The sequence below is a fragment of the Alexandromys fortis genome, unplaced genomic scaffold (genome assembly GCF_014885135.2).
Source record: "Alexandromys fortis isolate MF-2015 unplaced genomic scaffold, M_Fortis_MF-2015_v1.1 scaffold_28, whole genome shotgun sequence".
NCBI lineage: Eukaryota > Metazoa > Chordata > Mammalia > Rodentia > Cricetidae > Alexandromys > Alexandromys fortis.
In genome coordinates, this window is record NW_026067901.1 from 14,087,314 (window position 1) to 14,112,041 (window position 24,728).

The following is a 24,728-nucleotide window of genomic DNA, read 5'->3' on the forward strand; positions in this document are numbered from 1 at the left end:
GGTGGCTTTAAACAGGGGCCCTCTGGCTGCTATGTGGAGAGAGATGAAGGGCAGGGCAGGGATCAAGGGCAGACCATTGACAGAGGGTGTCTGAGCTGAATCCCACAGCGTGTGCCGGTGTCTGTGAGTGGCCGTGGAGCTAGGTGTTGGTACTGGGCAGCGCGGAGTAAGGAGGTTCAAGGCGAACTATCCATGTGAGGCTGTCGAGAAGAGTGCCCAAGGCTGAGGCTGGGGCAGGATGGGCAAGGTGAACGTGGACAGGGCATGGCTAAGAGGCTAAGATTCAGGCTCAGGGTGCCAAGGACAGACAGAGCTTGGGAACAACAGATTGAGAAGTCATAGGGACTGGAGAGAGCAGAAGAAAAGAGCCAACAACCACAGTGACATTGAGGAGAAGCTGGGGAGGAGCTGAATGTGAATCGTATGTACATATGTGTGTATGTGCGAGTGTGTAAGTACATATGTGGATATGTGTGCACACACTATATGCGTGTGTATTCTTTTATACACTACATCACTGCAGTTGAGTGGACCCCACACGCACAGCTCACTCCTGCTGTGGTTGAGCCATCCTCACCTTACCCGAGGGTACAGGAACATCATCAGCTGGTCTTCTCTCAAGTTTTCGGAGCTTTCACTTTCTATTCCTGCCATGTAGGCAGCACCTGTTTGTCCACCTATGTGAAGTGGGGCTGCATAGTCCTGGGGACTCGTCCTCCTCATCTTCAGTGCCAGAGCTGTCTGTCAACTGTTCTTTCACGGAGGTCTGCTCCAACTCCACTGTGCTCCACCACGTTGTAAATAGCCAGCACCCGGTCTTTGTGGCCCCATCAGGTCAGGAGTGTCTGCCACAGTCTCAGCTTTGTGTGAGTGTTCCAGCGCCATCACACAGGTTCCCCTGGAAAGTCGTGTGGTGCTACATACCTATGATGCCCATACTGAGGCAGGGGCGTCGAGAGCTCCCTGCCAGTGTGGCTTCAGGAGTTCCTGCCTCCAGGGGGAGGGAGGAGGGGAACTTTTGACGTTTATTGGACTGCACCTGTTGAGCTTCCTCTCCACTGACCCAGACTCCCTCTCTTCCTGTAGGTGTCTGCTCCCTTTCATTCTGCTCTATTGTTGCTGCTGTGTGGTATGTTGTGTCTTTAATGTCTGTTTTGTTTCGTTGTAAGAAAACTTGTAACTTCATACCTTCAGTTAAGTTCTGTTTGCTTTTGCATAACAAATTTGTTAAATTCAGTCATTGAATAACTTGTCAACCAGTTTCCTGAGCTGATACCTCAGACCAGTTCTGACCAGCAGGCAGGTGTCCTTTCAACCCATAGGCCCATAGGTGTCAAGATAGACACCGAGCTTTGCCTATTCAGTTTCTCAGGCAGTGAGCTGTGCTGATGGACCGCATGGTCTTAAAGCAAATGTAAGCACAGTCTGGTCAGGCCATGTTGAAAGTGTTTCCATGGCTAGCGAGGTGACTCGGTGGTTAGGAGCACTGACTGCTCATGCAGAGGACTAGGATGGGATCTGACCTACATGGTGGCTCACAGCTGCCTGTAATGCCAGTTCCAGAAAATCCAATGCCCTCTTGTAGCCTTGGCAGGCGCCCATATGTGCACATGCTCCCTCATCCTCCCTCTAAACCTGAAAACAATTGTGCTGGTGGTTGTGACAGCCATCTGTACTTTCTTGTGCTTGTGTCTCATTTGAATCAAGCTACTACTGTGTAAGTAGAATCTAGGGCTGTATACTCTTCTTTTTGTCAGAGAGGCCTGGGCAGAACTGGGCTGCCAGCTTCCTGAAAATAAAAAATGCTTATAAGCCTACCGGGGCCCAGAGTTTTCCATAAGGGGGTTTTAACTGCCAGTGTGTTTTCCTGATGGTTACAGGGCACCCAGGCTCATCCACTTTAGTGATTTATGTTTTTACATGAATTTGTTCACTTTTTCTCACTTTTTGGATTGGCATGCACTGACTCACCATAGAATCTGTGTCCTCTTTTCTTGCTGTATGTGCCACACAGCTGGACCACACAGCACTTGCTCTCCCCCCACCCCCAGCTCATACTACAGCCATGCGTGTGCTTTTAGTCTTTTCTGAGGACCAGCTTTCAGCTCTGCGGACTTCCTGCTGTATTGACAGCCTCTCTCTTGTTCCCTCTTCCTTGGCATAGGTTGGATGCAGGCTTTGAATTTCAGCTGCTCTTCCTTCCATAATAGGCACTTAAAACTGTACATTTCTGTCTAATTACTACTTTAGCTGCATCCAAATTTTGATACATAGTTGCAAAATTATAATGGAGCTCCTAGTCTCTTATTCCCATCTTGGGTCCTTTGATTTAGAAATACGGGTGGTTTTTTGTTCCTGAATGAATGTGTTTTTAAAGAGTTATTAACTTATAAATGAACATGATTTTAATTAGAGAATGAGACTGGATCTTATCAGTTATTAGAATTATCTGAGATTGGATGTGTGGTCATTCTTTATAAATGTTTCATTTGTAGCTAGATGGTGTGTTTTGAATGGAGCCTTATGAAGCGGTCTACACCTGCTGATTGAAACCAGCTGCTACTTCTAGCCTCAGAATCTCTATTCTCTGTTAACTTGGCCCATCAATGGCTCAGAAATGTGGATACTTGCAACTCAGTGTTAGATATATCTTAAAGTCTATTTAATGTGACAGCAGTGTGGCCTCTGAGCCTTCCTTTCATTTAGCGTCTGCTTGATATATCTATCTAAACTTCAAATCTTTGACACCCCTGATATTTCCGTTTTGCATGTAGGCTTTATGAATAGTACATAAGTGGATTCTTAAACATCTTCTCTGATGATCCCTGCCATTTTACATGGGTGTTTGGCTCATTTACATTAGTTGTTGTTTCCATTTATTTCTGTTGTCAATATTAAGCTTCCTGCCATGCTTATTTCCTTACGTTGTTTGAAAATGTATTTCCTTGATATAATTTGGATTGAGCTTTTTAAAACCTCTTTTCTAGCCTATTTGGCAAAAACTACATACTTTCCTCGTCAATAACTGGCTGTTACCCTTACATCTTACCAATTTTTAAACCAGGTTCCCTTACTCTCTGGTTTGTGAGAATATCGAGTTGCTGTGATTCAGTGGCCTCCTTACTTTTCATGATATTGTTATTGGTATCTCTTTGTCTTGCAACACTTCTCTACAGATTAAACCTGTGTGGCTCACTGGCCTCAATGCTGTTTGTTCAGCATTGCTTTCCTTACCCACTCCATTTTGAGGCCTTTCTTCTTTCTGCATATATTTTTCTTCTAAGAAGTATGGCCTTTGATTGTGATCTGTTAACGAAATTTTTTCAATGATTGCATTTTTTGTTTCAAGGAACTTTATTTTCCCCTGATTTCAAATGTCTGTCAGTTGGGTATTTCTCATTGCTAATGCTCCTGCTTGATTTTAACACATTCAGGTATGGGCACTGACAGTTCTGATATCTGAAGGCAGAGTCAGCCTTAGCTTGTTCCTACACTCGTGTGGTGACTTTCTTTGAATGCCATCGGTAGGCTGCAATCTGGAAGCTGTTACACTACTGTTGTGTTTAGTTGCGAGATCAGCTTTGCAGGGGGAGGCGGAGTGAGCACAGCAGGACAAAGGGAAGATGGACACGCAGATGGTTTCAAGTAGAACATGGGTCGGGGACGGGCTAAGATAACACCGTTTGCAGATGAGGTTCCAGGAGCATCACAGACAGCCAAGCTGCTTCTGAGTGGCCAACCTAAGTCCAACACTGAGCGGTAATGGTGTTTTGTCACAGCCATAGAAACCTCACTAGGACAAAGAATCGGGGTTCACAGGGACCCCCCCACTTGTCTTTAGGAATACTTTGGCCAAAGATGACAACAGAAGGCACAGAGAGGAGAAAGCCAGCCTGCGAGATGCTGCTACACGTTTCCTTGCTGGGAGGCAGTTCTGCACCCACCATAAGGAGCTGTGGGAGTTCAGGGGCGGCATCAGCCAGAGCATGAGGATGTGGGTTTTGTGATGGAGAGAGTTCCTCAGAACACCATGGAAGAATAGGGACTAGAGGGAAAGGAGGGAGGCCTGCGGCCAAATGGCACAGCAGTGATCATCCCAACTGGCAGGTGAGGCTGTGTCTACACAGTGGCCCGATGGGTAGACACTGTGAGAATCACGGCTTCTAAGGTGCGGGCTGGGTCTGGAACCAGAACACTGGGAACCTGTTAGCCTCCCAGGTGAGTTGGCCCACTTCACTTGCTTTTTGGCAGAATCTTGTATATTTCCAATTTTTTTTTTTAAATTTTCCTGTAGGTTCTGAAGTTGAATCAGAACCCCATGGGCAGGTCTTAGCAGACTCCCTGGGGGTTTCTGTTTCCTAGAGCTGGAGAAGCCCTGGGCTAGTCCACCTCCAAGCTCATCAGCTCTGTGGAGTCTTATTACCCATCATGGGTTGTTTTTAATTTTCTCAATGACTTCCAATCCTCTCAGCTCCAGACACCAACCTCTGGGAATATGCTTGGTACGCACGCCTACTTGTAAATCCCACACATGGCAGCTGCCTGCCTGAGCACAGGTCAGGGTGGTGCAAATCTAAAGATGCTCTAATCTCAGGGAGGCACCCACATGTCTAACCCCACAAGTAGGCTGGTATGGCAACTAGCAAGTCTTTGGGGACTTTAGACGGAGCCCAAGAGTTGGTCACTTTAAGTCATTAACTCTGGGTAAACCCCAGGAGACACCCAGGAGGAAAGTAAGTTTCTGGTGACCTCTAGACTGCAAGGGGAACAGGAAACTGTCCCTTAGCCCAGCCTCCTGGCCTCTGTGCCCTGGGCGGGGGGCGGGGGGCGGCTGAGAGCCAGGCTCTGTCAGCTGGAGGTTTCGCAAGCAGTCAGGTAGGGGGACAGGAGCCCATCTTCTTGGTTCCCTGAAAGCCCTGTAGCCATCCAAAGCAGCTCACGTGGAAAGCCGCCTGTCGCTTTGTCCCATGCTGTAGTTTCCATACGGTCTGTGGCATCAGACAGTCACCACACAAAGCCGTAAACTTCTCTCCGGTTTCCAAATGCTTCCTTTTCATCTTGCAAGAGGGACATTTCTTACCTTTGGGGTGAAATAAATTGTGGCGGCTAAGGCAGTGGCTGAGGCGGTGGCACCTGTGAGCCACTGTGACTCAGGTGTGCAGGGACAGCTGAGGAATGAGGCCGGCGGCTTTCTTGGGATGGAGATGGGGCCCTGGTTTGATTTGCATTTTCTCCTAAAATGTTTTTATGCACCACAGCTCGGTCACTGTGACTAATCACAAAATTTAATGGCCTTAAACTGCTCACTGAGGACCCAATTCAATTAAAAAATGTCCTGCGGAAGCCATGAATAATCCTCTTGTCTTGCCTTTTCTCCCCCCACAGTCTTCCAGAGGCTTCTATCCTGCAGAAACCAAATGGATTTTTTTCTTTTTTTTTTTTAAATTAACGTGAACCCTGGTCCAGAGTCACATCCTGCCACCTCTGGCTTCACTCCTCCAGGACTCCTGAGGGACTCAGGCTCGGTTCACGCTCCCCTGGGACTGACTTAATGCTATTAGTTTGACAGGTTGTGGAGCGAGATGCCCGTCAATGCCAAGGGGCGGCTCAAGTACCAGGACTTCCTCAGCAGGTTCAGCACCGAGAGAGCACCCTCGCCGCCCATGGCTGCTGGCGACTCTGGCGACTCGACCGTTGCCCAGAGGGGAAGCAGTGCCCCTGAGGTCTCCCAAGGAACCAGATCCACCCTCTGCTCTCCTCAGGGCTCCAGAACCGGGTTGAAATCAAGGAGTTACCCCAGTGTGAGTTCCCAGCCTGATGTGTGTCCCCTGTCACCTCAGATCCATGCACACGGGCCGGGTGTTTCTCCCTCAGACTGCAGGTGACTGACAGATTGGGCTCGTGATTCTGGGGGGAACTCTAGTGTCAATTTCCAGTGGGGGTGGAGAGCGGGGTGCAGTTTGAGGAGGATGGGTGAGGGGCAGGATGGAAAAGGGAACCTACAAAAGGCCATAAGGGAAGGAAGAGATAGAAGTGGGGCACAGCATCCATGGGCAGGAAGCCTGGCTCTGAGAGGGACAGTCTCCTGACCTTGGGCACCACCCGCACGGATGAATGGATTCCCAGTTTACACTGGAGTCAGGTGAAACCTCGGGTGTTTCCCAGTGTGACACAGAGCCCTGAGTCATCCCCAGCTAGGGGGGGGGGGGGAGGGGGAGCTCCCTTGTCCTTGAGCAGAATAGCAGTGTCTCCAGGGAAGGGCACCTGAGACTACACTAAGTGCCCACAAGGCAGCTGCTGTGTGCTTACACCATGCGCCTAGAGAAATATGGCCCCAGATGCGGGGCCTGGTAGGCACTGTCTCTGTAGACCGTCTGTGCACTGGGTGTTTGCTACAGCTCCAGATGGACAAAGGTCCCCACCCAAAGGGGCTCTGGTGTCACAGATCTCAGGGTGACAGTGAACGTGGTCTTCAGTGAAGTCAGAGGTGGTGGAGAAAAGGAGGCAGGAAGTCCTTAAGGCTAGCCACGTCCTAGACACACACATTGGAGGGAGATGATTAGGCTGCTGGTCTTTCTGCTGAGATCGGGGGGGGGGGGGGGGGGGGGGGGGGGGAGGGGGGGGGGGGGGGGGGGGGGGGGGGGGGGGGGGGGGGGGGGGGGGGGGGGGAGGGGGGAAAAAAAGAGNGGGGGGGGGGGAGATGACCAGAGGCACTAGGGGGCTTTAACCTGGGAATCCGGGGAAATAAGCATAGCTTTGAGGCAGTAGGCCCGAGAAAGGCTCCATCTGACCTTGAGGGGGGTAGGAACCCCAAGCCGAGGAGTACAACATGGCTGTATTAATTCCAAAGCTGTTCTTATGGGGTGACTTCAAGATGGCTCGTGGGCGGAAGTAGGGTCCCTCTTCTTTCCTGGCGCCGACAGAGCTGAACTTCAGACCTCAGGTCCACCCTGTGGTTCCCATGACTGCCCCCAGGAGACCTCCAGTTGAGCGCCCCATTGTCTCCCTCCCCACAGACCCCAGCGGGCACCCCACCCCTGCAGAACTGCGAGCCCATTGAGAGCAAGCTCCGCAAGCAGATCCAGGGTTGCTGGCGCGAGCTCCTGAAGGAATGCAAGGAGAAGGACAGTGACAAGCAAGGGAGCGTCACTGCAGCAGAGTTCCTGGGTCTGTCTGACTCTCCCCTGGGGAGACATGCCTCTGTCCTGCCAGCTCGGGGAGGGGGGGGGGATGGGAGGAACCTGTGCGGGTGCTCTTAGGTAGAGCCCACCGGTAGCCAAATGAGGACAAGAATGCCTGAATCCCCACCAATTACACTTTGGGCTGCTTGGTCCTCAGCTCTTGTGGAGAAGTTCAAGCTGGACATCAGCAAAGAGGAGAGCCAGCAGCTCCTTGTCAAGTATGACCTGCAGAACAACGGCAAGTTCGCCTACTGCGACTTCATTCAGAGCTGTGTCCTCCTGCTGAAGGCCAAGGAGACCTCACTGATGCGGAGGATGAGGATCCAGAATGCGGACAAGATGGTAGGTGTGTCGCCCTGGAGACCGTGGGGTTATGAACCAGGCACCCCTCGCTTGTCAGCACAGGTGGACCTGGACACACAGCCTGACCCTGCCCTGCCCGCACCAGCCAGGACTCGCCACCTCCCCACAAATGCTCCCTTGGATCTCTGGCTGTGCCCCAGGATCTGTGCTGAGAATGAGACCCTGCGCTTCCATTCCCCAACTACCTGCCTCCGCCAGGCCCACCCCAGCTCCCAAACGCGTCCCTGATCTTGGTTTTAGAAAGAAGCCGGCGTGGAGACGCAGTCCTTTTACTCGGCCTTGCTGCGGATCCAGCCCAAGATTGTTCACTGCTGGAGGCCCATGCGGCGTACCTTCAAGACCTACGACAAGAACGGGACTGGGCTCCTGAGCGTGGCTGACTTCAGGAAGGTGAGACACTGCTCTCTGTGGCTCTGGCGACCTGGCGCTGCAGCATAGAAAGCTCTAGAGACCCTGCACTTGCCCATGGAGGCCCAGGCCGTGGCCTGCTTGCCCCTTACTTATGGAAACTCCAGGGAGTGGGCTTGTGCGTGCGTGTGTGTGTGTGTGTGTGTGTGTGCACACACAATACCTGTGTTTCCTCTGAGACCACACTGTTGCTATTGCTAGGCTCCTTACCTACTCCTGTGTCCTATCAGGGTCTTGGGAGTGTTGGGGCAGCCCAACAGTGTGCATGTGATAGTGGCCTCCTACACAGGGAGCCCCACTCCACCCCACAGTGGAGTCATTTAGCTTCAGCTAATCCTGGGTGCCACGTAACTCTGGGTCTGCCACCCTCTGCCTCCCACCCACAACCCACTCAGCCACTCCAGCCTCCCATGCGCGCTGGGGCCAGCATCATCCCAGCCAGGGAGTCCGTCTCAGTCCATTTCAGATAGGAGACAGTAAGATCAGGGTTCTCCTCCCCTTCCCGGGGATGCAGGGTATGGCTAGCAGAGAGGACGGTAAGAGGGGGACGTCTTCAGCAGAGCTGGAGGTGCGGGACATGGGTGTGAGTGGGGCCTCAGGTTCCTCCTTCTGCTTTTCTCCCATTCGGCCCAATGGCCACCAGCTGCCCTCAGTCCTGGGGCCCTGGGGTGTTTTAACCCATGTTCTTGGGACATGTTTTTAGCCCATTCTTCTTAGGAATGAGTGATAACATGAGCCACAGGGAGAAATAATACCCTAATTTCTACATATTACCAGGGAACTCTAGCAGGATTTGTCTGGGCTATAAGGGGAATAAGACAATAGCAGCTGCAGGAGGAAGGCTCTTTCTTCCCATGTAGAAGGCTAGAGGTGGGACTTCCAGAGCTGGCTCAGCAGTGGGGTCAGGGACCCAGTTTTGTCCTGCCACCCTCAACACCCAGCTTCCTTCCCCACCTCATGGTCCGAGGTGGCTTCTGGAGCCCCCCCCCCCCACACCTCTTCCCAGACATTAAGAAAAAGCCATGCCCCGTCCCTTCAGAGAAGGTGTCCTGGGTCCTGCCACTGAAAAGGAAGGAGGTGATGACGGTGGACATCTAGCATCCTCAGCCAGGGCTCCTCTGTACCCTGAACCTCAGGATTAAGGATGAGGGCGTCCACCTGCAGCCACCGCCACTGCTAACCCGCCTGCTGGCCCCCAGGTGCTGCGGCAGTACAGCATCAACCTGTCGGAGGAGGAGTTCTTCCACGTGCTTGAGTACTACGACAAGTCGCTGTCATCCAAGATCTCCTACAATGACTTCCTGCGTGCCTTCCTGCAGTAGGCACCCAGGCGGGGCTGCGCTGGGGACAGCTGTGGCCTCGGGGTCTGTCCCCAGACTAGCAAAACCAGACGATGGAGGGCTGCAGCGAATTCCCCAGAGCGGCTTCATAGCCGAACCCTACCCAGCATCAGGCTCCTTCCTGAGACGTGCAGGCTCTTATTCCAACCCTCACTGGGGCCTCCCTGGGTCAGCGCAGGGTGGCCGCTGGCCTTGGGCAACCTCACTCATTAGTATGAGCAAATAAAATAGTCTTTGCAGGAACGACTCTTGAGACTTTGAAAGAACTGCTACTAATAAAATGTTGTAAAACTTGGGGTTCTTGGGGGTTTGTTCACGACTGCCTGCAGGGCACCCCCTCCCATCCATGGTCCCTGCACCATTATCCGAGAGCCAAGGCTGCTTCTGCCCACCCACTTCTGCCTTAGATCAGGAGCCCCGTGGCCATGGCCATCCTGATTAGTTTTTTGTAAACTTGGCCCGAGCTAGTCATCTGAGCAGAGGGAACCTCAACTGGGAAATTTCCTCCTTCAGCTTGGCCTGCAGGCCAGTCTGTAGTGCGTTTTCTTGATTAATGATTGATGACAGGGTCCAGCCCACTGTGAGCAGTGCCACCCCTGGGCAGGTGGTCCTGAGTCTGAGCCTGAGCAAGTCATGGGGAGCAAACTAGTAAGCAGAGTTCCTCTGTGGCCTCTGCATCAGTTCCTGCCTCTAGTTCCTGCCCTGGCATCCCTCAGTGATGGAGTGCGACCTCAGAGCTGTAAGATGAAATAAACCCTTTCCTCCCCAAATTGGTTTTGGTCATGGTGTTTATGCAGCAGCAGCAATTAGGACAGTGTCCCTGCCCCTGCTCTCTTCTCCTGAGTCCCACACTTCTTCCAAGGTGGGACCCTCCCATGACCTCTGGGGGACGGTGCAGGGCAGCATCCCCGTGCAGGGTGTACCCTCATCCCTCCCTCTTCCCAGTAGCACTAGGCACGGAGTCCGACTGGCAGGGTGCGACAGAAGACCTGCTTTGCACCCAACACCTGGTGACCACACCTAGTCTGGTCAGGCACGGCCTCTGGATCCCTCTCAGGAGGAAAGCAAAGCTGCAAGCCGGCCGGTAGCTTGAGTCCAGGGAGCAGCTCTGCAGGGAGACCTACTTTCTAAACTTGGTCACATCTCTAGCTCCCAGCACTGTCAGCCAGATGCCCGGCGGCGTGACACCGATCCGATCGGGATACACTGCATTCCCTCACTGGGCTCATAGGAGGTCTGGTCCGTGCCATTCCAACCCCAGAAACCCAAAGGGTCCCTGTGTTTGCTGAGCAACCTACTGAAATTCAGTGTGGAGGATGAAGTAAGGGGGTTGTAGGTGTTCACACATGTGCCTAGAATTTGGCATTCATTCCATCCCGTGCCTCGGCCTTTGTCTTCCCCACACGGACTCTCACACAACCTTGAACTCAGAATCTGCTGTTCCTTCTGCCAGTTTCTCCTGAGAATGCAAAGCCAACTCCTGTCTTCCTGTAGCGGAGACACTCTAGTCTGGTACTGTTTAGGAGCTGAGAGGGGGAAAGGGTGGCAACAATAGGAAGCAGGACTTGAGGGGGCCCACAAAGCCCAGAATATTCACTCCCTGACCCTGCGTGGGGAAGGGTGGGAGCCCCTTGGTACACACACCCAGCCTTCAACCAAAACGACAGTCTGCAGAGACAAGCATGAGGCTCGGATTCGACGTGGATTTTGGAAAGTACCTGAAGGTGAAAGGAGCAGACGTGCGTGTTATAAACGGGGATGGGAGAGGAAGAGAGTGAGCATGGCAGCGAGGAACACCAAGGGATCGAGAAAAGCGCTACAAATGCAAACCACAGTGGCACAACGGGCTTGTTGGCAAATGAGACCGGACGCGGTGGCAGACCGGCAGGGTGTGGATAGACGCAGAGAGAAGCAGGGAAATGACGGGGCTGGGCACTGTCGGGCACCAGGTGCAGTCACATGCACACCCAGCTGTAGAACCAGCCAAGGGATGAGGCCCACTGTCTGCAGAGGGCCAGGGTGAAGACCCGAACATCTCTCTCTTCCCAGAAACCACCTCTCCCCAGATGGCCAGAGATTAGGACTGACTGGAGAATGGCCGAAACACCACAGCTGGCAGAAGACCCTGCCAGATTAGGAGACACAGCTTTCTGGACACACACATGTGCTTGGAATCTCAGTGCTGGGAGAGGGGGCAACAGGCGAGTCCCTGCAAATTCAGGCAGCCAGCCTAGCCTACTGGGTGACCTTCAGATTCGGGAGAGACCCTGTTTTGAAAATAAGGCGGCATTCCTAGAACTAAGTAGGCAGTGTGCCACCAGGTCATTAGAAGTCACTGGCACTCCAGTTAGCATGCACAACTGGAAGGGAAGTTTAAAAACACCACTGCTTATGACAGCCCTTCCAGTAAAACACATCAACCTAAAACCCCACAGGTGGTCCTGTCCAGTGGCAGACTGCACTGCGAAGCACTGATAAAACCAGAGATCACAGCGCAAGGAGATGCACGGTGCCCCTGAGTTGGAAGACTCGGTAGTGAGGACACATCTTCACAGTTAGGTTTTCCCCCCGAGACTGATTGTGTGTCTGTGTGTGTGTGCCTGTGTGCAGATACCCACAAAGATCAGAAGAGGAAGTCAAATCCTCGGTAGCTCAAGTTTTAAGCCACCCAATGTAGGTTCTGGAAATCCAGCTCTGGTCTTCAGCAAGAGCATCAAGTGCCCTTAACTACCATCTCCAGCCCCCACAGTTTGAGTAGTGCCTTCTATACAGTCCCAGGCAGGACCTCAGAGGGTGTTTTTGGTAGACAGCAGCCAGCTAACCCAAAAATATGTGTAGAAAACAAAGGGGGAGTGGGGGTGGAGTATTCTCCCTCAAAATCTGGGGCAGGTGCTGCTTTCCAACCCGAGGTCACGCAGACTTCCCTCGGGCTTTAGCTCTGTTTCACACACCTGTGCATTCTGGGCTAATTGTATGGTGTGAGGAATACCGAGGTTCACGCTCTGTACCCAGCCACTGCTCCTCCATGTGTCAGAATCAGCAGGGGGAAAAAAAAACAACAAAATTGGAGGACTCACATAGGCTAATCCGAAGGTGTACACACAAACACAGTAGTTAGGGGTACCACGTCATCAAAAGATGGAGCAAAATGGGGAGCCCAGAAGTGTCCCACACAGATGCACCCTGCTGATTCTGACACATGAAGGAGCAGTGGCTGGGTACAGAGCGTGAACCTCAGCACACCTCACACCATTCAAAATTGAGCCCGGAACGCACAGGTGTGTGAAACAGAGCTAAAGCCTGAGAGAAGTCTGCGCGACCTCGGGTTGGAAGCAGCGCCTGCCTCGGTCAGCGTTTTGTCGCTACCTGAGGTGGGACATTTCTGAGGAAGGCAGGTTCAGTTTGGCTCACCGTCTCAGAGGGCTCTGTCCATCAGCCTGGCTGCTTTCGGCTGTGTGGTACACGTAACAGGAGGGCCTGGTGGAAAGGATTGCTCACCTTGTGGCGGCCAGGAAGGAGGAGAGTATGGGCTCCCAGCACTCCCTTCGACTGTAAACCTGCAGTAACTTAAACTTCCTCCTGCTAGGCTCCGCCTCCCAGTAGAGCCACAGGTTGATCATATCCTCCCATCAGTAGACTTTGGGAAACACCTGTTACAAATGATACCAGTATCCAAAGAACTGTTGTGTTCTCGCTCTTACCTTTGGCCCTTCAGGGGGCGCACCACCCAGCTCCCAAATAAATCACACACGGAGGCTTAGTCTTAGTTATGAATGCCTGGCCTTAACTTGGCTTGTTTCTTGCTAGCTTTTCTTAACCTAAATTATCTCGTCTATCTTTAGCCTTTGAGTTTTTATTTTTCTCTCTTCCTGTATACCTTTTCTTTCTTACTTACTCCATGTCTGGCTGAGTGGCTGGGTGGCTGATTGGCTGGCCCCTGAAGTCTTCCTCCTTCCTCTCCCAAATTTCTCTTCATTTATCCTCTCTGCCTGTCAGCCCCTTCCTATTTCTCTCTCCTGCCTTGCTACTGGCTGTTTAGCTCTACTAGATCAGGCATCTTAGACAGGCACAGTAACACAGCTTCACAGAGTTAAGCAAATGCAGCGTAAACAAAAGTAACACACCTGAAAATAGTATTTCCCAACAAAGAACAATGGAACGAAAGGAAAAAAGGACAAACTGAGCTTACTGAAAGAGTTCAGTATTTGCTCTGAGAATGGGTCTGGAAAGACCAACCCACAGATGGAGAGAATATATAGGGATTTTAAATACCACCAGCAAGAGGCCAGAGAGATGGCTTGGTGCTTAAAGCACATGGGAGCAAAGAAGAGAATCAGAGTTCTGAGCCCCAGGGCCCTGTGGTAGTTACCTGTGTTGTCAGCCCTCAGGAGGAGGAGATAGGAGAACATGACATCCACCTGCTCGGAGGAGTTCTTGTAGGCCGTCTCAGCAGGGCTGCAGCAGGGTACAGCTCAGTAGTAGAGTGTTTGCTTAGTGTGTGAAATGAGAAGGAAAGGAGGTGGAAGGGAGGTGTGCCCCAGAGAGTCTGCTGCACTGAAGCAGCTCCATTGTGATGACTCCGTAAGGCAGCAGCCTTTGAGGGCCGTGCCTGTACAGGAACGCTACCGTGGCTCCAATGGTTATGGGCGGAAGTCGGTGGTGGTTCTTCCTACTAAACGGGGCTTTCGGGAGCAACGGTTCAGAAATCAAGGTTCCGGGGCAGGATGCTGCAGGTCTGTGAAGCCTTGGGCAGTCTGAGGAGAGGTTTATGGAAGGTTGTTATATGCCCGTCCTAGGCCACTTCTCAGGCCCTTTCTGCCCCAGATCCATGGCTTTACTTACTGTGTCAGAATTGTGTCCCAAGAGAAGCTTCTACTCCACGTCATTCGTCAACTGGACCACAGGACACCTCCTTGCATGGCCCCAGGTCACCCCCTGCTCAGGAGGCCCAAACAGATCTGTGTGCCTTTTGCTTGCACCATTCTGAATTCCACACTCCCACTGGCATCCACATCTTCTGCCATCCTTGGCTCTCCGTGGCCTTTGTCACCCTATCTACCTTTCCCAATCTTCCCTTCCAAATCTGTTTCTGTCACTGCCAGCATTTCTGTAAGCCAAGCCAGGCCCTTTGGGAGGTGCTAAGGGTTGTGACTGGATCAATAAAGAGCTCGATGTGGGTTATATAGGATGAGTGGAAGAATGGATAACTTGATGGGTGGATGGATGGATGGATGGATGGATGGATGGACGGACGGATGGATGGGTGGATATGGATGGATGGATGGACGGATGGGTGGATGGATGGGTGGATATGGATGGATACCCTGGGGGTCAGGTAAAGTAATAGTTTCATCAGTAGTGTATGATCCAAATGAGTGTGGATAGATAGCTTGGCTGATGCATAGATAGATGAATAATTCTGTGGATGGAGAGATGTTAGCTGGATGGATGGAATGGATGGTTGGTGGATGGATGGGTGGATGGATGGATGGATGGTGGATGGATGAGTGGATGGGTGGATGGATGAGTGGATGGTGGATGGATGGAGAGCTTGCTGGGTGAGTAGATGAATGGACATACGAAAGTATGAGCCAGTGGGTGAGTGTGTGGAAAGATGAATAGCTGGATAGTGGATGTGTATAAATGGTAGAAATTTGTAGCCAGGAGAGACTCAGACTGGGGTGCCACCCACCCATCATTCCATCCATCCATCCTTTTGTCTGCCTAGGGCTGGTTGGCCATATCACCTTCAGAACAAGCCAGTGCTTGGGACACACCACCTGCTTCATTTAGGAGCTCAGACACTCAGTCAAGCACAGCCCTGCCGTGACACCGCCTCTGCAGCCCCTGCACACACAGGAGATGGGGGTCATCACCAACACACAGGGGTGTCTTTAGCCTCTAGAACTTGGGGTTCCTTCTCCTTCTGCCCCCTCATGACCCAGGGACACCCACAGAAAGAGCAGTCAGGCGGACTCGGCTTTTTCTTTTTACAAAGACTTTATTGTCTGACATGCTTGACAAAAAAATTACAGCCACAATCAAGTTATGCCAAAATGATTGAGGAGCAGGCCGCCATCTTTCAAATCTTGAGGACTTCCAATGAATTTTCCCTTAAAGATAGCTGCCTCCACAGCTTTTCTTCTCCACATAAAAATATGCCATATTCTGAAGATGCCCTAGGAAAAACCTTTGTTTAAAAGTTTATAGTTCTTGGTCCACATAGAAACTGTAGAGATGAGACAGCACACGGGAGGTGCGTTTCCTCTGCCCCAAACATGCCATGCATCTGAGGCACAGAGAAGAGGCCTTGTAAATGTCCCCACACACCAAGAACCACTTGGCCCAACCGGGATTCCTGCAGCCGGTGAGGCACTCCTGTCCTAGCACCACAGGCCTCCTGGGAATGCAGCCCCACCTACAGAGAACCATCGCATGAGCCTGGCTCATTCATTTGCAGGAAAAGAATTGGAAATGGGTCTCACACGATGATGGGGTACCAGGCTCAAAGCTCAGAATTCCATAGGGTCTAAGGGGCTCTCCATCGAGAATGAACGCGAGCCAGTTTTGAACAGGACCCTTTAAAATGAAAGTCTTGGCACATGCCTTGCCTTGTGGAGAGAACTCTGGTGGTGACAGTGAGGGCTGGGAGACCAGAGATGAGGTCCTAATCTCGTTGCTGCCCACTTTGTGCTGTACATCCTCAGGCGAGTGACCTCGTCTCTCTGGCCTCAGTGGCCTCTTCTCTTTAACAGGGCAAGAGTATCCACCTACCTTGCAGGAATGATCATAGATAAACCAACATTATACTGAATGAAAGGTACCAGGATAGCTGGTCCCCAAGCCTGGGGCCAGGCCAAGGAAGTGAGGCCTTTGTGTCAGATGAACGACACAGAAGGTGTAAAACAGCAAGGGTCAGGACAAATAATAATTATTTTTGTGACGTGTTACTAAGAATAAGTGCAAAAATAGTCCACAGAGAACAAATATCAGCATTTTAAATAATGACAACTTCTGACCCTGCCTGCTCCTGCCCCAGGGCCTGCTGGCTCTGTCCCCTGCAGATGGGCTCACCCAGGCCTAACCCAAGAAAGGCTGCAACCCCAGGTGGCCTTGCCATCAGTGCTCAGGGCTGCTCTGTCATGGCGCCACCTCCTGGTAACCGGTGGTACTGACAAGCCCAGCAAACAATCCTCTGAAGGGAAAATCACATCAAGAAATGAAGCCCATTGTGGACACGAACAGAACCAGGTTAGGAATGGAAGGGTGTGTGTGCCACACAGATTGGACATGTATATGGCCAGGCACAGGGGATCAGCCCGCAGAACCCCCTTGGATGTTGTGATCTACAGAGTTATGTGGTCCCAGGGGGCCCAAGATGGCCTCACTGTTATTGAGGAGTCAGCCAGAAGAACCACCCAGAAGGACCAAGCCCCCCAGATCCAGGCTCTAAGCAGAAGCTAGGGACACCTGTCCACTGTCCACATCGGCAGCAGGGTCCTAAGGAAGAAGAGGGACTAAGCCAAGCCAATGGCTGTAGGCCTGGCCAGGGGCTGTCGGAATTCCTGAGATGTCCCTGAACACTCCGAGATCCCTGCACACAAGGAGCAGGCCTATCTCCTTTCCTCCAGCCAGGGGAGGGCTGTGTGTGCCCAGGCCACACCCCCCAACCGTGGGGCTCACAGCCACGGAGATGCACTTGGGTAGCAGGACATGTGTATAAAAACTTCCCAGAACTCATCCAAGGGCAGTGGCTCCTCAGAGCAGGAGGGTACTGATCGAGTGTGGTGACACTTCCATCATTTCCCCAACCAGAGAGGGCTGTGAGCCTGTGAGGCCCTGCGATGAAGGACAGACGGACACACAGAAAACAGAAGTGAGCACGGTGCCCCGATGGGGCTGCTCAAGGCCCCAGCAGCGGGTGGCAGAAGGCTGACAGTCAAAGGCGATTTCTTTTATCCCAAGGATTCTACTCATTGCTGGCTGGTCCTATGGCCAGATGGACCGTCTGGGCTGTTCTGCATGGGAGGAGGCGGGTTAGGGGATCCAGGCTCTCGGCCAGATACACGGAGCTGACATGGGCAGGCAGAGCTGGAGTGGGGAGCAGTCAGGAGTTCCGGGGTGTTGGGAGGTCGATGACTATGGGAGGGTTAACAGGCTGATAGTTCACAGTGCATACGGATGCATTCACATAGGTGGTGGTCCCGTCCGCCATGACACCATAGCCTGGAAAGGAAGCACACACTTGTCAGACCAGGATCTGGAGCTGTCTAGTGGCTGTGGCAGCTACCTGTGTTCTTCCACCATGGGCAGGACATGCATGGGGCAAGCTACTGCATCTCTCAAACCTTCTCTGTTAAATGGAAATGATACTAAGAGGGTGGTTCTGAGCCTGCCAGGGGGACCAGCTGAGGTCACCACCCATATGCAGTGCTTAGGGCAATGCATGTCACGGGAAAAGCGCATAGTAAGTCACTGCCATCATCCTCATGTCGTCTTCCTAGCCATCAGCATCATCACCATGCTCCCTGTCCTCAGCATGCTCCCTGTGACCACTGGCATCAGGAATAGTCACCTGATTTCCACAGTCCCCAGTATCCCCATAGCATCAGATATGATCGGGTGTGTTCAGATGCTATGTCCATAGGCTACATCACCGTATCGTCGTCCCATCGCTGTCATCATCCCCATGACCACCACCATCAGCGTCACCAACATCAGCAGCTGCATTATCTTCAACAGCACCATCTTTATCACCATCCCTGCCATTGCCATCATTACCACGACATCCTCATCTCGCGACCAGCAACATCACCAGTGCCGTTATCATCAACACCACTGCCATCTTTGTCACCATGGCGTCATCATCCCCATACCATCCATCATCAGCACTGTCACCTAGGCTACATCACTACCATCTTTGTTGCTGTCCCCGACACTGCCATTTGCACCGAGTGTTCTCCTCCTCAGCCCCAATCCTTTTCCATACCGCCGCTACCACCCCATGCCCACTGTCATTGACACCATCGCTATCATCACCCTCACTGTTATAATCACCATACTGCTATCACCATCGCCAACACCCCATCCTTGCCAGCACTGCCCTGTCATGACATCACCATCCTCGCTGTCTTCAGTGTCACTGCCACCAGCATCTTTGTCACCACTGAGAGCCTCGGCCTCACATTACCACAGTCACCATTGCCATGTTCCCGTCTTCCAATCACGTGCCCTCCCCCACCACCTCTGCTTGTTGAGGTCCATTCTGGCTCAGACTGTCGTCACACCAGAAGGGACACGCTCTCTCCCTTTCTTGTTCGGAGCGCCATTTCGCCTCTACGCATATGTAGGGGTATGGTTTGGGCCCCAGGCAACCTTACATATGTTGGCCCTGTATGCACACAAGAGGGTCCAAGAAGACTACCAGCATGATAATCTCAGGGCTCATGAGCTGCCCTACGAGCTCTTATGTTCTGCCTTTGGCTGCCTGGCTGCTGCCCGGCAATCAGGGAGCTTCTCCAGGGACCAGTGTGCTCTGCTATCTTGACTTCCAAGGACACTGCAGAGATGCTCAGGAAATTGTTAAGAGCTTGTTTACTTCCAAGTTAGAAAACTGTGAGATGTGGACAGTGTGAAGCCCTGGTCCCACCACAGCCAGGGTCAGTGACCAGTGAAGCCTTCTGGGACAAGCCGTGTCAGTCCCTATTACAACTCAAGCAGCCACATGGTTCCTGTCAGATGGGACTGTGAGGCCTGCTGGTCCCTGTCTGAAAACAACAGCAGAAGTGTGGGGAGGGGGACCAGCGGGGTTACATCAGTAGTTGAGATTAAGCTCCAGGACCAATGCCTGAGGACTAAGCTGGTGTGCATGGATGGGCTGTGCGGGCAGTGTGGGTAGTTAGGACTGTGAGCCACCTGCCCACAGTGTGGCCATCCCTGGCACTCCAGTGAGTTCACCTTCTGCTAGCCAGCAAGTCCACACTAACCAAAGCAGCAAGCGTGTGAGGCAGTCTATGCATGGGCCACAGCAGCAGGCTGCTTCCTGCAGAAGTCAGTGAGGGAGCTGGTGAGGAGGACTTGAGGAAGACAAGAAACCCCTCAGAAGAGCCAGTTAGAAGCACCCCAGTGGGGGTTCCCTCTCCATCTGCCAACTCACCTTCATGAATGTGGCCAAAGACATGCAGCCGTGGCTGGACTCGCCTCTGAACCGTGTTGAGCAGCTCCACACAGCCCACACGCTGCATCTTCTTGGGAACCCAGTCTAGAAAGCCTGTGTGGGAAGACAATGAGGTCACCGATGGAGACAGCGGGCATCTGTTAGGGCAATGGGTGGCACCTGGAGTCCTATGCTACAGCCCCGGAAGAGCTGCTTTCTCAGTGCGGCGAGCTCCAGAACCCTGCCTCTGCCCCTAGAGAGAAGCCTAGTCATGAGGCAGCTCCTGGAGGCTCAACTTCCCTTCGTGGGCAGGGCTGTGCTAAGAGGTTCCTTCACAAGAGCCAAGGGGAGGCCAGGTACCTAGGCCCAGGTAACCACATAACCACTACAGATCTCAGCCCATGACTGTTCCTGCAGCTCCAAGGGTTATGTGTGGAGAGATATTTGCAGAGAAGAGCAAACTGAGTCTGTGGTACCCCAGTGGCTGGAAGCAGAGTGGAGCCTCCATAGCCTCAGAGGGAGATTTCCAATACAAAAATGTCCTCTACAAAACCCCACAGAAGCTGCAGCATGGCTCTGTTGGTAGACCGCTTGACTATCAGGCAGGGAGCTCTGGGTACTCGTAGACATGACGGCGCATGGCTCTGATTCCAGCCCAGGGGAGGTGGAGGTGGAAATATGAGTTCAAGGTCATCCTTGGCTACATAAAAACTGCCAGGCCAGCCTGGGATACATGAGACGGGGGAAGGGGTGCACAGAAGCATGAGCTAGTTTCCTTGGCTGAGGCACGCTCTCATGGTGCCCGCTGTGTCTGTTGGCCGCCAGCCTCCCGGAGCCGCCCCATATGGTGGTGGCTTATTATCCTCACATGGCTACACAAACGAAGAATAATTGATGCCTCGAGTGAGCAGTCAGGTTTCTGTCGGCCCCTCTCTGTTTGGGTGGGTGAGACACGCTATAGAGCTGCCAGCAAGGGCTGGAGAGCTTCAACTCAGTGCACCCAGCAAGCTTCGCTGGGAGAGACAGAGCACAGCCCAGGAGAGGAGCGAAGAGGAGGAGAGAGTGAAGGCCCAGCGGAGAGGGAGGAAGGGAATGAAGGGGGACAGACACGACACTGGGTGATGGGGTGGCCTGGGATCCGCGGTAGAGCCAGGATTGGCAACGGCTTGGGATCCGCGGTAGAGTTAGGGTCTGCAGCTCCTGGACCTTGCACAGACAGGTTCATACCCCCGTGTCTTGGCTTCATCCAGCTGTCAGAAGTGCTGCCCTAGGAACTGGAATCATGTAGGCCCATCTTTATGTGGCAGTGTGGGCTGACAGGGCTGGGGGTGGGAGTCTCTAACTGTAGTCACCCAATTGCCCTGGCAACTACAATCCGAAAGGAAGTGCTTTAGAACCGGCTGGGACACTGGTGCACGGGCATTCCCAAAACAGGCGTGCAGTGTGCTTTGTAACCAGGCAGGGCATCTGGAGAGAGGAAGCCAAAGGGTGGAATTATGGATGGATGGATGGATGGATGGATGGATGGATGGATGGATGGATGGACGGACGGACAGGTGGGAGAGTGTATGGATAGGTAAATGAATGATTGACAGCTGGACAGATGAATAACTGATAGGGGGTGGATGGATGATGGGAGATAAAGATTGAGGATGGGTAATGATGGGTGGCTGAATGGAGGAAGGATGATGAATGGATGAATTAAAATTGATGGATGATGGATGGATGGATGGATAGATCGATGGATTGGCAGGTGGATGATGGATGGATGGGTGGGTGGGTGGATGGATGGTTGGATGAAAATGGTGGATGATGGATGGATGGATGGATGGAAAAAGATGAATGGGTAGACAGATAAATCAAAAGAGTGGAAGGGAAAGAAGAGGAGGAAATCTGGAAGGAGGGAAGAAAAGGAAGCAGAGGAAGTAAGGGGGAGAAGAACAGGAATTATAGAGGATGAGGGGGTGGAGGGCCACAGAACCCACACAACTCAGATGAAACTGAGGAAGGACTTGGCCCATGGCCTGGAGGCCCTTGGCAGAGAGAGGCACAACCTGGTCAGCAGCTTGTTGTGCTGTCCCAGCAGAGGCCTGGGCTTCAGGTGTCCTCCACTGAAAATGGAGAAGGAGCAGCTGCCTAGGACTGGAGGGCAGAGAGGAGCCAGGGTGGTCAACACAAGGTACAAGCCTGGAGGAGCGACAGCGGCATCAGAGAAAAGAGCTGGGGGTGGGTTAGATGAACAGGAGAAGGGACTGGTGGGGGGGCCAGGCAGGAAGCCAGGGGGTCCGGGAAGTGGCGGCAGGTGAGCAACAGGTTCAGAGTTAGGGTACAGCAGCCAGGAGCAACATCAGGAGGTGGTGTCCTCAGCCCTGGGGACATTGGCTAGGTGAGGGCAGCACCCCAGCAAGTCAGACCTAGTTGACCAACCCAGGGCTCCTTTGGGCACAGCCTGGCACCAAACACTCCATCCTCCAGGACCCCGTCCAGCCTGGGCAAGTAAACCAGAGCTTACCCAGTGGTGGTCCGTGAGTTATGAGGATATCAACACCTTCCGGGATGAGATTCCACTTTTCCAGCAGCGCTTGCCCTCGCGGGAGGTTGAATCCCCAGCCATAGAACCAGGGCTGCCTAGGAGAGAAGACGGGGCACTTTAAGGAGGGTCTTAAGGATGGCACAGTCAGAGAGAAGGGTACAAGGCCAAGCAGCCATGGCGACCAGCTGCCGTCAGTGCAGCCAGACCAGGGTGAGGCGGACTCCAGGAACAGCAGCCAAGCCGTACAGACAACCCTTTAATTTGCCAACCAGCACACACCACGAGCTGGGTAAGGCCAGGCATTGCCCCCATGTTCCCTTGTGTGCCCAAAGTTGCCACCTGAATCCTACCCTTGGCCAACATGGCTGACATCAATGGCTGTGAACCCACTGATGGCCTACACTGTTGGCAGCCACCAACATGACTACTTAGGACTTCCAGGGGTTCCATAGAACCCCATGTAAGAACTCCCAATCCTATCCTCGTAGGCTCTGAGCTGTAAGACTGAGGTCTCTGCGTGTTTCCCAGAGGAAGGGAAGGTACCTGGGTGACACGGGGCCTGTGGAGCTGTCACTCTGAGACCTAGGACTGCTTTTCTCAACATCAAGCCTGTAGTGCTGGCCCCGGGCGTGTGAAGGCCACTCTGGATCATATGGGGGAGTCCAAAGGTCCTTTTTCTATGTCAGACACCAGCCCTGGAGGCAGATAAATGCTGGTGAATGGAACTGAGGGCCCTCTGGTCACTGCGGTCAGGACACTTTGATCCTGCCACTGTGATTTGGTCACTGTGGTCAGGATACTGTGGTCTTGTCACTGTGGTCAGGACACAGAGCAGACTTGGTACCGTGTCATAGCCAGCACCTCAAAGCTGAGGCTGGCTCCTCATCACACAGGCCTCCAGGAAAGCTTGCTAAAGACAGTCAGCACACACCAGCTACCACCACCCAGCCCTGACTCCTAAGTCGCAGGCATCTGTGGCTGTGCCTGATTCCTCTGCCCACTGGAGCAGGCTCCTGAGCCTCCAGTGGAAGAGGTGGCCCTGTCCCTGGGCTGGGGTCCATGATTCTCACCTCAGGTAGATGAGAGGTGAACCAGGGATCAAGGCCCAGGTACAGAATGGCCACCCGAGCCACAGGATCCCTGCACATGGGAAGTGTCTACCAGGGGACAGTGGTTAGCCTGGGATTGGCCATTAAGAGCAGCACAGGCAGAGGTGACCCTGTCAGATGCCTCCTCCCTCAGACATGCTGACTCAGGCCTGCTCCTGCCCATCTGCAGAAAGCTAAGTGTTCTTCTGAAAGAAAACAGCACACATACGCACGCTACTTACACACAGCTTCAAGGGGACTCTGGGGTCAAACTGACTAAGGTCAGGATAGTCCACCACTTGCCACCTATGCGACTTGAACAAGGGGTGAGTTTTAAGAAAATGAGATTGACCACAAGTGGCAAACACCTGACTCCTCCAGAGCTCAGTGCCTGGAGTTCTCTGTTTAATGGAGGTGGCACTGTCTGCTCAACAATGAGAACTCAGTGCCCTGCCATGGCACCACCATCTTCACCACCTCCGTCACCATCAGCTCCACGATCTCTGTCACCTCTGTCACTACCTTCATCACCTCCACCATCCAGTCCGCACATCCACAATCACCATCCCTGTCACCATCCTCACCTCCACCATAGCCATGACCATCATCACTTTCACCATCCCCATCACCTTGACCATCTCAGGCACCACTTCCATCCACATTACTGCCTCCATCATCACCATGGTCACCACCATCACCTCCATACAACCATCGCCATTATTATCTCTGCCTCCACCACCATGACCTTCATCATCGTTCATCAAGAAAACCACTATTACTATCATCACCACCAGTATCACCTCCACTACCACCATCATCACCATCACACCCATCACCATGGAGCACTCCTAAAAGCCGCCCACAAAATCTGGATGTAAGGTTTTATGTAGGAAAGGGTTTTTCAAATTGCATTTTCAATGGCTAGCAAGATCACTTCTAAAGAGGAAGCAGGATAGGAGACCTCAGAGAACCTGAGAGCGGGAAGGGAAGTTCAGCTGATAAGAGTTATTGTTGACCACCCATCCCCAAGTCACACACCGTGGTAACAAGGTAAGGGTCCTTTTCTGCCATGGCCCTGTTTGGTGCTGGCAGCCCCCTCTCTACAGATTCCAAGGGGTATGCAATTTCTGAATCTCCAACTAGGATTCTCGGAACTGCAGCTGAAGGGGCAAGGTGGGGGATCAGAAAGACCATGGCAACCTGGAAATCACTGAGCATCCTGCCGACACACAGGATGGGGAACAATGTGTGACTCCCTGCTGTCTTCCCAACACAGGCTTCACTTTTCAAAACGCTAATCAAATATTTATACGTCAGGACAAAGCCCCATCAGTGTGGAGAAGAGGCACCTGTTAGTGTTGGCTCTCCTGAGCCACTGCAGAGGTAGCTCTTAGAAACACAGGAGGTAGCCCATGGACACCGGAAGCCAGCCCAGGCCACCCTGCCTGCCAGCTTTTCCTCACCCAGCACCACAGAGCCTTACTCTGGAGGGAAGATTGGACAGACTCTCTCATGGGGATGCCCAGAGGAGCCGTTCCACACCCCAGGACCACACAGGACTCATGGCAGAGCCTGTGGTGACTCAAACCCAACAGGGTATCTAGCCCCAAACTGTTCCGCTTCCTCTCCCCACCTGTTCTCTGCTTCTCCTTCCCTCCC

At 52.8% G+C, this 24,728-nt stretch overlaps 2 protein-coding genes across 5 annotated transcripts in view; one reads left to right on the forward strand and one right to left on the reverse strand.

Annotated features, from left to right (window-relative positions):
- Positions 1-9,588, forward strand: part of Efcab6 (EF-hand calcium binding domain 6) — a 187,472-nt gene extending 177,884 nt beyond the window's left edge. For all 4 annotated transcript variants that reach the window (XM_050130560.1, XM_050130566.1, XM_050130573.1 and 1 more), the window contains 5 exons: positions 5,562-5,801; positions 7,017-7,167; positions 7,339-7,523; positions 7,785-7,934; positions 9,152-9,588. In XM_050130560.1, the coding sequence (XP_049986517.1) occupies positions 5,562-5,801; positions 7,017-7,167; positions 7,339-7,523; positions 7,785-7,934; positions 9,152-9,274 (849 nt within the window). In that variant the 3' untranslated portion in view covers positions 9,275-9,588. The remainder of the gene's footprint in view (positions 1-5,561; positions 5,802-7,016; positions 7,168-7,338; positions 7,524-7,784; positions 7,935-9,151) is intronic.
- A 5,841-nt stretch (positions 9,589-15,429) lies between these two features.
- The window catches only part of Mpped1 (metallophosphoesterase domain containing 1), a 61,778-nt gene continuing 52,479 nt past the window's right edge, over positions 15,430-24,728 (reverse strand). The window contains exons 4-6 of the mRNA XM_050130224.1: positions 21,961-22,076; positions 19,449-19,562; positions 15,430-17,518 (exon numbers count right to left, since the gene is read on the reverse strand). Coding sequence (XP_049986181.1) covers positions 17,400-17,518; positions 19,449-19,562; positions 21,961-22,076 — 349 coding nt within the window. The 3' untranslated portion in view covers positions 15,430-17,399. The remainder of the gene's footprint in view (positions 17,519-19,448; positions 19,563-21,960; positions 22,077-24,728) is intronic.